Source organism: Perognathus longimembris, chromosome 8 (assembly GCF_023159225.1).
Source record: "Perognathus longimembris pacificus isolate PPM17 chromosome 8, ASM2315922v1, whole genome shotgun sequence".
NCBI lineage: Eukaryota > Metazoa > Chordata > Mammalia > Rodentia > Heteromyidae > Perognathus > Perognathus longimembris.
Genome location: NC_063168.1, coordinates 60,069,874 through 60,084,641, shown reverse-complemented (window position 1 = coordinate 60,084,641; position 14,768 = coordinate 60,069,874). Strand labels below are relative to the sequence as shown.

Below are 14,768 nucleotides of genomic sequence, written 5' to 3'. Positions count from 1 at the left end.
TAGTTCCCAGAGTTGAGGGGCCAAAGAAGAGGGAAGTAGGAGGCTGAGAGCAACCATGGCTGAGGACTTAATGTCTCTGTCTAGTCCCTTTCCTTAGTTCTAAAAGACTGTGGGAACAGAACACCAGGCTAAGGTTCTCTGCTCATGAAAGACAGAGGAGCACTGTCCACCCCTGAGGTCAACATGTGTGTGGTAGCATGTAGCCCAGGGCCTGAGAGAAAGACACTGCCTAGTGACAGATGCTCCTGATTTACAGTGTACTGCTCCCAGCCACCAAGATCCTGTGGCTCACACGTCCCTGCAGTGTGCTAGGGCTAGACAGGGTGGCAGCAGCGTCCTGTCTAGTGAAATGTGGATGCACTTGCTGCCATGTTCTTCCTGCTGCAAGTTCTCAGTGGCCTCAGAAAGCACCAACCCCCCTCCATGCTTCCCACCCCCACCTCCCCAAGGCTGACAGTGTACTCTTGGCAGAGCATCAGCTCAGGCCCAAGTCCCTTCTATCTTTACCCCATACCCAACCTTGGGCAAGTTCCTTCCTCCTCTTAAGTCTATTTTCTTAGCGATACTATGGCAGTAGAGCGCCAGGATTTACTCATTTTGCTATTTGGTTTAAATGGATTATTTTTTAAAGCATACCATATTATAAACTGCAAAATCTCAAATATCAATTTCACTCAATGAATATTGGAAACTGCTAGGTGCCCGGCACCAGTTACTCCAAGTGTCCTGGCCCTTAGCAACAGAAGAATTTCATAAAGCATGTGTTGAATTCCTCAGTATGTGTTCCTCTAACTGATGGCAGTGGAGAGGGAAAGGAAACCAGTGTGACTTGAGTTTTTACTGTGTGCCTGACAAACACAGCAGAGATCAATGGAGACCCAAGGATTTCCCCAGACATACAAGCAGTAGGTGATGGATCCACATTTGAAGTTGGTATTCTCTACTCCAGAGCACATGCTTTTCCCTGTGAAGCCAGTAGGGAAGAGCTACAAGGTGTTCTTGCCCCAGAATGATAGCAGGAGGCTCCATTTCTAGTCCCTTTGTCCTTTCTCAACCATCCCTACATCAGTGGCCCACGATCTAACTCTAGACCATAAAGTAAAGTCATGTGAAGTTAAAACAGACAGAGGTTGTGTCCCCATAATCCAAACTTCATGCACAGAAATGCAGATTTTAGGAAAATAGCAGCCTTTGAATGCATGGCTGAAATTTCTTTCATGGTAAGCCCCTGTGAGAAAAATCACACCCAAATAATACCCTCCTGGAAAGGGGGTTGGAAGGTCTCTCTTCACAGACCTAAGTAAACTAGCAAGGCAGCAAGGACCCAGCAGTCTCTCTGGGGAGTTGTTGGTTTCTCCAGAACCATTCCCCAGGGGCATGTGGTTTTATTTGCCCCTCTGCCTTCCACTCTAGACTTGATGGCTCCCTTGCCATCTATCTCACATGGGAGGAAAATCTTGGAGTTCCTTGTCCTCTGTCAGTATTGATATGCCCTTTTCTCAAGTGTAAACCCAAGTATTACCAATGAAAGGGGAGGGGGAAGAAATAAAAGGAAAAAAAAACCCTAGAGATTATTATTTGACTTGATTCCAGAAACCAGTCTCTGGGGTTGACTGATGCCTCACTGACTTGAGAATAAAACTTAGAGTTGAAGGTGTGGCTCAGCCGGTAGAGCTCTAGTCAGTGAGCAAAAAGTGTCAGGTACCAAGTTCAAGACCCAGTCTCAGAACAAAAACAAGACAAAAATAAATAAATAATTTGTAGTGGGCTAAAGACAGCTCAGTGACAGAGCACTTGCCTACCATGTATAAGATTTAGGGTTCTATCATCAGAACTAGAGGGTATTTTATATAGCCATATAGATCAATATATAGATAAATAATTTCTTAGAAAGTAAGAGTATGCATTCCTTAAATCTTTCCATGGTCAATCATTCAACAGAAAATTGTGTCACTGAGATGCAACCCTCTCCCCCAGATAAATTCAGGAGCCTTTGGTATTTCCACCTCCGGGTAGAAAGGCTGGGCAGTCTGATGAGCTGCATATAAAGCCAGGCAAGTCCTGGTGCCAGTCAGCAATGCCTAGAGGACTCCTTTCTTATGGGTTAGGGAGGCAGCCTGGCCTTGGGTTCAGAGCAGAGGGCGCCTCCAGCCACCCCACTCCATTCAAAGCATCTCATTGAATCCTGGTAAGATCTGAGTCACCAAATTCTGGACAGCAGTGACCATAGATGTTGACAACTTATATACCAGAGACATCTACCAGCAGCCTCTGCAGTCTAAGCCAGAGATAGCCTTTCCTCAGAGTAGAAGACAGGACTTGTAAGGGAAGTGACAAGGATGTATTGAGTTCTAACGAAAGAACATTAGTGACACAGCTGTGCGTTCTGAGCCTCTCATTCTGAATGGCACCCAGGAAGACCCCACACATACCTGCTGTCAGGGCACTCCTGCCTCAGATGGCACCCGAGGCCTCTCGCAGCAGTGCACCGAGGAACCTCCAAGGGGCAAATGGCTTGGGCCATGTTGGTACCCATTAAGGTCTGATTATTACCACCCCTTAAGAAAAAGGTAGGTTTCAAATAGGTGGAAAGGCCCTCAACATGTTTGAAAGCTCAGGAAAGTACCCTCTACCTGCAAGGTAAAGGGGCTTTTACTTAGCTGGCTCCCAGACTTGCAAAAGAAAATTAATTATTGTTTGTGATACACTTTGAGATCCTCCGATGAAAGGCCTTGTATAAATGCAAATTATTATTATTGTCATTAAAGGAGCTAGACGTCTAGCCTGCTGCATAATGCCCTGGCGTAGTTCTGAGCAGAAAGAAAGAGAACCTAAGGCAGAAAGTTTGCTCAATAGCAGTGGTGAGTGGGCCAGCAAGGGCTTGGCCTGTGATTGTAAAAGCTAAATGCTTGGCTCCCAGGGTTAACACGCAGCTCTAAGCCGTGGGGGTCAAATGTCTGTGTGCCCCCATGACCAGGACAGGAGCTCGGGGGGGGGGGGGGGGATGGTTGTTCACAGGCTGCAAGGATGGACACTGGCTATCCCTCTTGGGATCGTAGGGTAGATCTGGAGACGGAGGAGCTGTATGGCAACCACAGGCATGTGTAATGCCTCTGACCATGCTTATTAAGCCTCTGGAGGGAACCCTCTAGCAAAGCACAGAGAGAGAGCATGTACTAAATTATTGCTTCCACTTGACAAACTACCTCTGACTGAAGAGGTTGGACTCATACAAAAACAATAATAATAATGATTAATAATGGTGGGCATACCAAACCTGGCTACCATCTCAGAAACCATCCCTAAGCTTTACGGTTATGGTATCTGGGCCCAGAGGGGTGAATGGCCTATCCACAATCCCACTCAAGCCTTTCCAGACTCTGTCCACAGGACCATCATGTTAATATGTCCCATTCTATGCCCTTTTCATCAGCCCTAAGGAAATTTATGACATCTGTGTTAAAGAACCTTCTGGATACCCTTTGTTCTTCTGGGACTCATTCTTTAGAGAACATTTATGGCCTCCCATGTCCCTGGGTGCACAGCATGTACCCTTTTTTGCACTTTCTTCTCCTCCCAGACACTTAGAGTGCCTCGGGTTTTCAGTAAGAGGCACTAGTACTTCCAGGCATCAGAAAGGCAAATGAGAGGGAGGCCAAGTTCATCCATTTGCTCACTATTACACAGTCATGAGAAGCTGCTGCTCTGTGCAGGTCCCTGGATGAGAGCTAAAAGTACCAGTCAACCCCTTTAAACACATAAACTGCGGCAGGGAGACCATTTAGAGGTTGGGGTAGAACAAATGCAGCTATAACATGGAGTTGGCAGTACATAGTTCTTGAAATTCATTATGGGCTATAGGTAGTTGTAGTAGAGTTTGAATGGAGGAGAGGAAAAATTCAGCTACAGTGGCATTTGCAAGCGGATGGCCATCAAATCAAAGCATTGTAGAAATCACCCATTTTGCTCCCTTGTATAGATAAGAAGTGGAAGGGAGGTTCATATGGCAGAGCCATGGATGGAGCCCAAGTTTCCTCTTTCCAGTGGAAATTATGGCAAGGTGGAAAGAGTGTTTTCTTCACAGTCAAGCAGCCCTGAATTCATAAATAGTGTGCCCCTTCCCTGACCCTGCCATTAACTGTGCGCTCTGAAGTCACATGGCACCTCTGGGTCAGATTTCTCATTGGCAGAACAGAGACAGGGACATGCGAGTGGACCTGGTAGAGGAGGGGGTGGAAAGCAATGCAGATGGAGATGAGTAGCAGTGTCAAGCACATAGTAGACACTTCCCTTCTACTGTGGCTTCCAGACTTTTAAAAACCACAATCCACAACAAGATATTTATTGTACTACCTAACCTAGTATATGTAAGTGAAACAAAAATGTTTACAAAACAATATTCCCCACCCCCTTGCCACATGCAATGCACTCTACTATTTTTTTTCACTTTATTTTAATACTGGTCAGGACTCACTAAGTGGATTTCACAACTCACTAATGGATTGCAGCCCAGTGTTTGAACCAGCTTGCTTCACACCATGTGCGAGTTTCATTGACCCACGCTATGTGTGCCCTCGTCTCCTCACCTCCCTCGCTCTCTGTAACTGTCACCTGGGACCACAGAGCTCCCCACTGACAGAGTGTGCATCCACAGCGGGGACAGGGCCCTAGGGTGGTAGAGAATGGAGCCCCATAGGTTGTAGAACAGGGGAGCCTCCTCCTTTGCTTCCCCTTCTCTCAGGTACGTCTGTCATGATCTGAAAAGATCCATAGGGCCACCACCTGCCAAGAGTCTCATGTCAAAAGCCCTTTCATCCTTCCAAAAGAATAACTCCTTGCTTTGGAATTGCTGCTATTCTGTCTGAAGCCCAGAGGAGTAGGCATCTGGGAATTTCATTTCAGCTGTAGGTCAAAGAAGATTAAGAGTAAAAAGGGGAATAACTTGGGCCACCGTACTCTTGGTCCCAGAACTTTGAGGGGCATCTGTGAGCACCAAACCAGGGGGGCAAAGACCCAGAGCACTGGGGTAACCGATGGCTGTACCTGAGTACCAGCAGGAAGGATCCCAGGCCCCTGGGGAAGCCACAAATTGCAGGTCCAATGGTAAATTCCAATTTACCACCAGGCCAATAACACATCAGTGCCCTAGAAAGATTCTCTGGAAATAATTTTATTCTCCCAAAGAGCTATAAGCCTCAGTGTTCCCTTGGTCCTTTGGGGCTAGGACTAGACTATGGGTGTAGACTGATGCCTTAGCAATGCTAAGGTCTCAGTTAGGGTGTGACCCCACACTCTGCATGGTGAGCCCCTCTGAGCACTTCCTGAGCACTTCCTCTCTAAGGGCCGTTCTTTGGTTTTTCCCCTTTGTCTGACTAAGATGGGGGGCGGGGATTGTGCTTTGGAACCTTAATGGTGAGTCACTCATCAGACAGGCAGCCACTTCTAACCACCATAGCAGGTGGGCTCATGAGTAGCCTTCCCTGTGGGGGGAACTTGTGGTAAGATCTGTGAAACCCCCCAGGGGCACCCTGGTGGCCACCACACATCCTGCCCAGTACTGAGATGCTCATGCATGGGACCTGCTGTGTGGGTATACTAAGCATGTGCCAATCAGTAAACCAGATGAGCACAGGGGTGAGCTTGCCTTCCCAAGCCTTAGTCAGTACCGCAATCCTTAGTCCCCATCCTGAGCCCTAGCCCAGCCAGGTATACCAATCATCCTCACCCTTCTGAGTGGTCTCTTGGCCACACTGCCATCTCAGCCTCTCATCAAGTTTGTTCTTGTGGAAACCGCCCCATCTAGAGAGTCATATGGTGCCTGATGGCTCCGGGGGCACAGAGCAGGCACTCATTCATTCATGTACTTCGTTGAAATTCATCTGTGGTGGGACCCAAGTTTAGTACCAGGGACAGTGGTTCTAGACCATTCCCAAATTCAGCCCTGTAGTGACAGACCACATGACCCCGAGGTTTCCTTCTGTTAGAAATGTCTGCCATTTGTAAAGGCAGAAATCTGTATTGAAATGCTGTGTATGGAGCACTTTATGCAAAGATGGACATGTCTGAGCAGTGGTCTTCTCCCAAGAAGCTTGTCCTTCTACACGGGCTCATGGTTGGCATTAGGATAGACATGTGCGTACTGAAATGGAAGCCCAGAGGAGCAAGCCAGCCCACAGCTACAGAGGCCTGGCTCCTCCCTCTCATGTGGCTATTGGGCCCCACACTCTCCCTTCCCTATTCTCATATTCTGCATCAAGGATGCCAAGGAAGCAGAGAGGCCTGCAGCCTCCGGGAGCACATCCTGGCCCCTCAGAAACTGGCCACCGGCCACACTGGCCCCACAGGAGCTGGCCAAGTGCCAAAAGGCCTCCTCAGAGGGCTTCAGAAAAGTGCTAAATCACTTTAGTGTTTTAAAATACACTGATTTAGCAGAAACCAGATTTGATCTCAGTGCTTTGATATCTAGAAATAGATCTCTGAATCCTACTAAAACAGCATGATTTAATTCAAAACATACTGAGACTAAAATCTCATTCACCCTTCTCACAGTCAAGGAAACAATAATCCAGCCTGTAATCCCATTTACTCAGGAAGCAGAACTCAAGAGATCAAAGCTTAAGGCCAGTCAATACAGAATGTTCACACACACACACACACACACACACACACACACACACACACAATCTCAAGCTAATAAACTGGGCATAATGGTCACCGCTGTAATCCAAGTTACACAGGAGACATAAGTGGAGACATAAGACTATCCTGACAAAAAGCATAAAGCCCTATCTGAAAAAAAAAAATCTACAGCAGAAAGGACTGAAGGTGTAATCATGTGATAGAGCACCTGCCTAACAAGTATAAGACCCTGAGCTCAAACTCCAGTATTGCAAAAAAGAATGTAGACATGAATGTAAACCAAGGCAGACTGTGAATGGACCCAAGGTTGGTGCCCAGCATAGGAAAAAATCCAGCAGAGGGGAAGTTGAGTCCAGCCAAGAGCAAGAGCCTCTGCTGAAGCCAGGACTGTGTTATTAGGATCTCAGCATGCCATCTCGCCTTTGTATCTCCAATGTGTTAAGACCTCATTTTGCAAGCGTGCATATCCTGAAAACAAACCAGGCCCCCTCCAGGACTGGCACATGTAGCAAGGCCGTCCATGAACCATTATAACCGATTGTTTGTTCCCAAAGCCCACACCAGAGAGCCAGGCTGCCGCTGCCTGGGGCACAGCTACAAGGCAGGCTGCCGTTGTGCCAGTCACTGGCTCACCAAGGCCCCGGATTGAATAGGCCTTGGAGGGCTTGGGCGGAAGGCACTGGGATGGAAGCAGGTCTCTTGGTAGAGGCCCTATTATAAGCTGGCCCTTTGACATGAGGTGAAGACCCGAAGTGAGTCACTGTGTACAGTGGTGGTTGGGACAATGTGGACGAGGCACAACCACAAGGCGTGATTAGCGGGACTTGTCTTACACTATTTACAGGACTGCTTTGATTTTCGTACCACAATCGGTTTTCATAGGGCTGATTAAAAACATGTGCCAGTTGAAGTCACAGCTGCAGAATAAAACTGGAAAAAGCAATGAGACTTAGAGGCTTGGAACTTGCCTGTATTTGCAAAAATGACCTCTGACTTGATTTATGTGTTGTCAATTTCCTGACAGTGAGAGCCATGTCTCTGAACCGCTTCTCCCACTCCACCCCACTCACCCACCACCAGCACGTCGGCCTCACTCGAGCAAACATCGTGTGTCTCAGCTTACAATTGCCCAAAGGGAAGCATTTTTTTAAATTCAGGAATTCAAGTCCTGTTTTGGAAGGAGGCACTTGTTTAGGCTTTTGTAAAATGAAAAGGTCTGTCTGAGAACCAAGCCTGCTAACTATGTCCTTGTCGTGGTCAGCCAATCATGTGATTCTTTTTTTTTTAATGCCTATCCTGGCACATGAACTCAGACCCTGGGGGCTGCCCCTAAGCTTTTTTTTTTTTTTTTGCTCAAGGCTAACACTATCACTTGAGCCACAGCTCCACTTCCAGCTTTTGGGTTGTTAATTAAAGACGAGAATGCTATAGATTTTCCTGTCCAGGCTAGCTTTGAACTGTGATCATGAGATCTCAGCCTCCTGAATAGCTAGGATTACAGGAATGAGCCACCAGTGTCAAGTAGTCATGTAATTATTAAATACAACTCTAGTCAACAACTGTTTCCTCTTGCCTGACCAAGCCTTTGACCAAAACTATACCCAAGGAGCATGCCCAGCTAGATTAGGCAGAAGATGGGAGAGGACCTAGAGGTGCCTCTCGCTACAGTTCACCTTCAGGTACCTCCAGTATGTCTCAAGCAGCTTAGGACTGAATTTCAAAAGATGCACAGTGTCCCAATGACTTTGACTAAGCATCCGGATCTTAGAATGGCCGTCTCTGTACCTCCAGCTGCCAGCTCAACATAGTAAGTTGCAAAAGAAGTCTCTATCCAAGGAGACAGAAGTTAGAGGACAAACTAAGGGCAAAATTTTCAGGACCTCTTTTTCTCCACACAGGAAATCCTTCTTTTACAATGTACAAGCTTGTGTCCCTTTCCACAGACTACAAATCTCTCCATCCTCATACACCTAGATTGGTCCCCACGGTGACAGTTGGCATCCATTGAGTATCTCTTATGTCAGGTACCATGCCAAGCATGCACTTGGACCATCTCATTGAATCCTCACAAAACCCTTTTTACAGTAGTCCCAATTAGTCTTGACCTCAAAGACAAGGAAACCAAAGCTAAAGTCACTTTCCCAAGCCATCCAGCTGGGAAGGAGCATGGCCAGGGTGGTGCTCAGGTGTAGCTGGCCCCAGAGCCTGCACTATTCCACCTGTCCTCTACAAACGGTGGCCACAGCCTTGATGAGCACCAGGCTCTGCTCTTAGTTCTGTAAATGGGGGATCTAAGCCCAGAGAGGGAACCCCAAACCAAGGAAGGTAGAGCTACTGAGCAGTGCTGCTCCTGACTTCTGGACCAGTGGTTCTGCACCCCTCCCCACGCATGCTGGGGGGCAAAAGCATGGGCTGCCTCCCCTGTAGATATATCTCTGCTGCGGTGACTTGATCTCAGTCTGGGGTCTGTTCTCTGTTTCTCTCTCTCCTTTCTGAGACTCCCAGATTGGAGTGGGTTGTGATTTTCTGAAGGCAGAGATCAGAGACGAGGTCAGTGCCTTATTATGTCCTAAGACAGAGTGTGAGCTCTAATTTGATCTAAAAATAGATTCCTTTCCAGTGTGAATCAAACAAGGGGCTTGGCTGACTCCAGGCTTTTGTATCTCCTGTGAGCATCCCCTGGCCAGCTAAGGGGGAACTGGGGAGTTCTTGCCACCCCAGCACACGCTTCAAAAGCTTACTGTACACTTTGCCTTTGGATCACAATTCTTTTTTTTTTAAGATGACATAACTTAGTGTCATTAGCAAGCTGTACTCTGGGCAGTTCTCCATTTTCTCAGATAAAAAGTGGAATAAATGAGAACAGTGCTTAGGAAACATCTATAAATGGGTGGGAGCCAGTTGTCATTTTCCCCTTCTTCTTCCTCCTCCCCCTCTCTGAAGTGACTTGATGAGGATCCAAGCTGAGCCCCACTTGCTCCTGCAAACAGCTGGTGGCATCGTGCTTTAAATAGCCCTCGCCACGCTTCCCCTTGGCGGCGTGCAGTTTGCCCTGGCAGGGAAAGCCCGGGACACGCAGGGAACTTTAGAACTTTCTGAAAAGGAAAGAGCTTGCCTCTCAAGCACCTTCCCTGTTTATTGCAGGACCACTGTATCGTGCAAAGTGCTCGCAGCCCCTTCCCCTAGAAGTTCCTGAGGAAAAAACCCAAGAGGGTAGATTAGGTTCCAAGCCCATGGTACCGAGAGCTGGAGCGGTGGTGGAGGATTCCCTTGCTGGATGAGGCCCCGGGCTGATGCTCACTCACTGGGCATGCTGCCGCCCTCCTGTAGATGGGCTGCAGCCGCTCCCCAAAGCCCTTGCTTGTAATGTGGCCAGAGTGGCCCCGTTCCATGGTGCCCTTGGCCAGCAAAGCAAAGGCCACAGAAGCTGGCAGCCGCCTGTCTGTCTCTAGGCCTCAGATGAAGGGCCTCTGCGTTCTACCAGCTATACATCCAGACTGCCAGGAAATCAGCACTGAAACACACGAAAAGGAAAAGGTAGCCCTCGTGTCTTAGCAGCAGCAACAGTTTGCCACCCATTGTCCCATAGGAGCTCCCCATCCAGGTGAACCTTTCACCCCCATGGGCATAAAAGACCAGAGCCCATGGCGGCCACCACCCTAACCCTGAGTCAAGCACTCCTCCCACCTCTGCCTTCCCTTGTGCATTAGGGAAGGTTGCAATCTGCTGGGACCCTGGGCAAGGGCTTTGAGGTGGTGTCAGAGAAGACAGCTGTGTCACAGTGTTTAATGAGTGGGCTTGCACTGTTCCTTGCACACCAGTAGCCATCACAAAGGTATGACCTTCCCTGAGTGTTTTCCATACACTGAGCTGGGAGAGGGCACCCCTCTGTTTTCCTGGGGTCAGCAGTGTGGCCTGGCAGGGAGGACCGTGCACATGCGGAGAGGGGCAACATCCTAGAAGCACACATAATGACTGTGTGCAGGGGAGAAGCCATCTGTGCCGAGGGGCGGGACGGGAACAGGGAGTATGGTCTGAGTGTGATTGCTGCCCAGAGACAGAAAACCACATGCAAGGAAGAGCAGTGGTCACATGGCGGGCAGGTGTGGAGACTCGTGACTTGAAGCCTCGACCATAGGCGTACTTAGGGCCCCCATACTGTAGTCGGTGTGGTGGGGTGCCACCTAGCCAGGGTAGAGGAGCCTTTACTTTCTGAGCTTTTCACAGGGGTTCATGCCTCAAGAAACATAATGGAGCAAAGTTGGAGGGTTGTTTGTATTTTTGTTTTTTTTTTTTTTTACTTTGTTTTTTACATAAGTTGGAGGCAGGTGATAAGAAGCCCTGGGAATGGGGCTGGGGGAGGGGGGAGTCCTTACTAGTTGATAACAGGGCCCCCCCCCCCCCCCCAGGAAGTCCATCATCTGCAACAACCCTGGCAGACCCGGTCCAGGGGAGGCAGGCAGACTTCTGCAGCAGTCTCTTTAAAAGGCAGCGTTTAGTAGGGATATGACCAAGGGTGGAGGGCTATGCTGGAGAAACGGAGAATCTTGGGGGTGCAGGGCTCTGACAAGCCATGGAAATGGGCTGGGAAGGAAACTGAGGACAAGGACAAAGTGACTTGCAGGTCAGAATGGGGGACTAGAGAGAGCACTGGAGACCAGGCAGAGTGTGCTCCACTACAAGAGCTGAAAGCCTGAAAGGGACCATGACCTTAACCCTGCTCTGCCTGAGGAGGGGGGGACAGGCCCAAGGAAAGGCTGTGTCTGGGAGGAGGGAGGAGAAGAAAGACACCAGCTCTGTGATGTTTAGCAGCACCGAAGTTACCGGAAAAGAGCTTCCAGAGAGAACAGCCAACAGTTACGGGCCGCAGTGGGCCGTGTGCAGGCTTAGACGGAGAAAGAGCCCAAGCATTGGAATGCAACCCGATTGAGAAGTTTCAGCGGGCTTGGTGGAGGAGGACAGCAGAGTTCCCAGCAACTGCATTCGTTCTGATCTAGAGATGTCCCCAGGGGCTGTTGGGATTGTGGGGGACTCCTCACTCTGTAGCACAGAGCCCGTGTTTGAGCTCTGATTCCTGAGCACTTTGGCCTTTTCTTACAGGAAGGCTCTGTATTGTTGCTTCACCCTGCCTGGGCAAACCTGCTTCCTGCCTTTCAGTTAGATCCTCTAGGCCTAATTTGGTACTTTACTGAAAGCCAGAGCCTGGGAACCAGGCTTTTTAGACCCAGACTGTGTGGTGCTGGGGGTGGCAGGTCTTCCTGGGGGCCCTTCCCAGCCTTGTCAGTGTTGCGGGAAGCTGCCATTGCTGGTGAGCCACCGCTGCATATGGAAGGGTGACTCTGTGGGCCCAGGTATCTAAAGCCTGTTGTGTTCCTGCCTCATTCTCTGCCTGCCCACACAGGCCTATGCCCCCCCGCCCCCGAGATGCTTGTACCCCTCAACACAGTGTTACTTCCATGCTGCCGTCTCACACAGCACCTGACAGAGCGGGTTCAGGATGCACTCTGCTTCTGCAGATAGAAATGCCACGTGGGATCTTCCTCAGGTCCCTCCACGTCTCGGAGGAAGGTCTTCTCAATACCCAGCCTGACTTGCTTGCCAGTAGATCAGCCCACTTATGCATTTGGAAATCAGTACAAACCATGGATCGTTTAAAAATCCATATTAGATCTTCTTTATGCATATGAAGTCTAAGGTCCAAGTAAGGGGAAAGTTTGATCCTGTTGCTATTTCAGATCACTACAGTAAAGGGGAGGGGACCAAAAAGAGGAATTTTCTTCCACCCGAGCTTGGATCAGGCCCTGGCTTTGTCCTGGGAAGGGCAGCAGCACCTGAGCACCAAAGCCTGATGGAATTGGCAGGCCCCTTATCCATGAAAGATAGCACAGTGCGAACTGTGCGTACCTCCCTGGGAAAATCCAAAGGGCTTTGCATCAGCAGAAGAGGAAAATCCAACCCAAGATGCATGAACAATAAATAACAACTGTTCTGAGTTAGGTTGAAAGCTCTGCGTTGCACTTTTTTTTTTTTAATTCAAGTTGTTTGTGCTAACCACAATTTTTTCTCCTTTCTTTCCCACCAGGGCTTATTTCAAAACCTTTGTCCCGCAGTTCCAGGAGGCCGCGTTTGCCAATGGAAAGCTCTAGGAAACACCAGTGTTGCGAGGCAGCCAGCCAGACTACCCAGGTCCACACGCGCGTGAGCACGCGGCGCTTCCTGGAAGCCACTTGGAATGTCTTCACGACACTGGTTTGCTCACACAGTGGCTATGCGCGCCCCAGACAGCCCCACTCTGCCGGAGCCCACACTAGAGCTGAACCCTCGCACCCCTCGCTGCTGCCTGCTCCCTCCTTCCTCCTTATATTTCTTAGCTGGAAGAAATAAACTCACAAACCAGGATGCAGTAATTTTCCAGAGAAAAGTAAGATGTCATAAATGCACACACACCCTTCTTCCGTGCCTTCATCTTTGAGATTTCTTTTAAGTTGTATTGTTGAACAGCCCCTGACTGTTTTCGTCCCTAAAACTAGAGTGTGTGTGTGTGTGTGTGTGTGTGTGTGCGCGCGCATGTGTGTGGTGTGTGTGTGTAGAGAGAAACATTCCCAGTGTTTCCATTTTGGGGGAGTCCACCAGGAAAGGAGGTACCTGAAGGGATCTGAGCATTCAGACTTCAACCACCACCACCACCCCCATAGCATACCCCAGGCTGGTGCGCAGGAACTAGCACTTCCGCCCCATCTAGCCCTCCAGTTTCTGGGTAGGCCCTGTGCACCCCCTGTATGGATAATCCTTAGAGTGTTCTGTGCACTCTTGCCTCCACCCTCCCTCCCCTCTCCTCATCCTTTCCCCTGGAAGTCAGAGGTTGGGGATCATGGGTTATCACTGATGTGATATCTGATGTGTGATCTGTTATCTGGCCGCAGGCCTGAAAGCTCTGCAGCTAGCCAAGCTCAGGACCAGGGAGGATGCTTGAGCAGGCTCTGCCATTCCTGGACTACATCAAGGCTAGAGGCTAGGGAGCTGAGAAGCCATCAAGTCAGCACCCCGTCCCCTGCCACTTCACTATGCAGTAAGGGGAGCCCAGCCCAGGTCCAGCAGCTCTAGAAACTGTCCTGCCAATTCCAGGAGGAGCTAGTCATGGAGAACCACAGTTTTCACCCCAGCTTCCCTGAGCCTGCATACAAGTGAGCGGCCATCATTACAAGGCGTTGCCATGTCATTCAGCATGGCTCTACCCGGAAGGCGCTCTCCACCTGGAGAGAGAGGAGGGACCTTCCCCTAGGGCCAGCCTGCCCTCTTCCCCTAAGCCAAGCTCCTGCCTCTCGCTTCCTCCCTTGGTCCCCTGATGGCTCTTGGAGCTCAGTCTTTCTGTATGAAGCTGAAAGAAAATGGGGTGTGGGCCCTGAGGCACTGGTAAAAAGCCATATACTTGGATCTATACTTGGCCCAGGCCCCCAGCACCAGGAATGTTCCCAAGAAACCAGAGAGAGCCCACCTGCCAGGCTGCCAGCTGGGCAACTGCCTCCAAGTCCTCACATGAAGGTGCTCTGCCTCAACCCTGAACTATTAGGGGTCTGCAGAACACAGAGCAACCCCATGTCCTGTGGCTACGTCCCTACTCTGCCTCTCACCAGCTGCACGGCTGTCAGTGCCTTCCTCTCTGTGATACAGGAACAGAGTTTGATGGGATCATGGCCTCGGCTCATCAGAATCCCCCAGGAACCCCTAGGCAGGTCCCTCTGCAGACCAACTGAGCCACGGCATGTACTATAGGGTGGACATCTGGATTTTAGTGAATGATTCTGTGGGGCAATTTCACACTGGAGTGTGACCATGGATAGCTGGCTGTACACAGAAAGATGCCTCTCTGCCCAGAGCAACAGTGTGCACGCAGCTGCAGTCTCTCCTATAGAGTCATGGCAGTGTCCCTTAGTGTTGCTCTGGGCACCTTTGCCATGGAAGAGCATGAGCCAGGAGCCAGAGGAGCCAGGGCTTGCTTGGATCTGGCAGGCATCTCCAGCTCTGGTTTCAGCAGAGGGTGGTTGGCTGTGTAATGGGCTCGGTCAACAACTGAATCAATTCAATGCCACTCCACAGTGGCAGCAGCCAGTAGAGGCAGTGTGATCTAG

At 49.6% G+C, this 14,768-nt stretch overlaps 1 protein-coding gene across 1 annotated transcript in view; it reads left to right on the top strand.

The window, feature by feature from the left end:
* Window positions 1-13,096, top strand: part of Babam2 (BRISC and BRCA1 A complex member 2) — a 400,816-nt gene extending 387,720 nt beyond the window's left edge. The window contains exon 12 of the mRNA XM_048353209.1: window positions 12,722-13,096. Within this exon, the coding sequence (XP_048209166.1) occupies window positions 12,722-12,785 (64 nt within the window). The 3' untranslated portion in view covers window positions 12,786-13,096. The remainder of the gene's footprint in view (window positions 1-12,721) is intronic.
* Window positions 13,097-14,768: the final 1,672 nt, after the last annotated feature.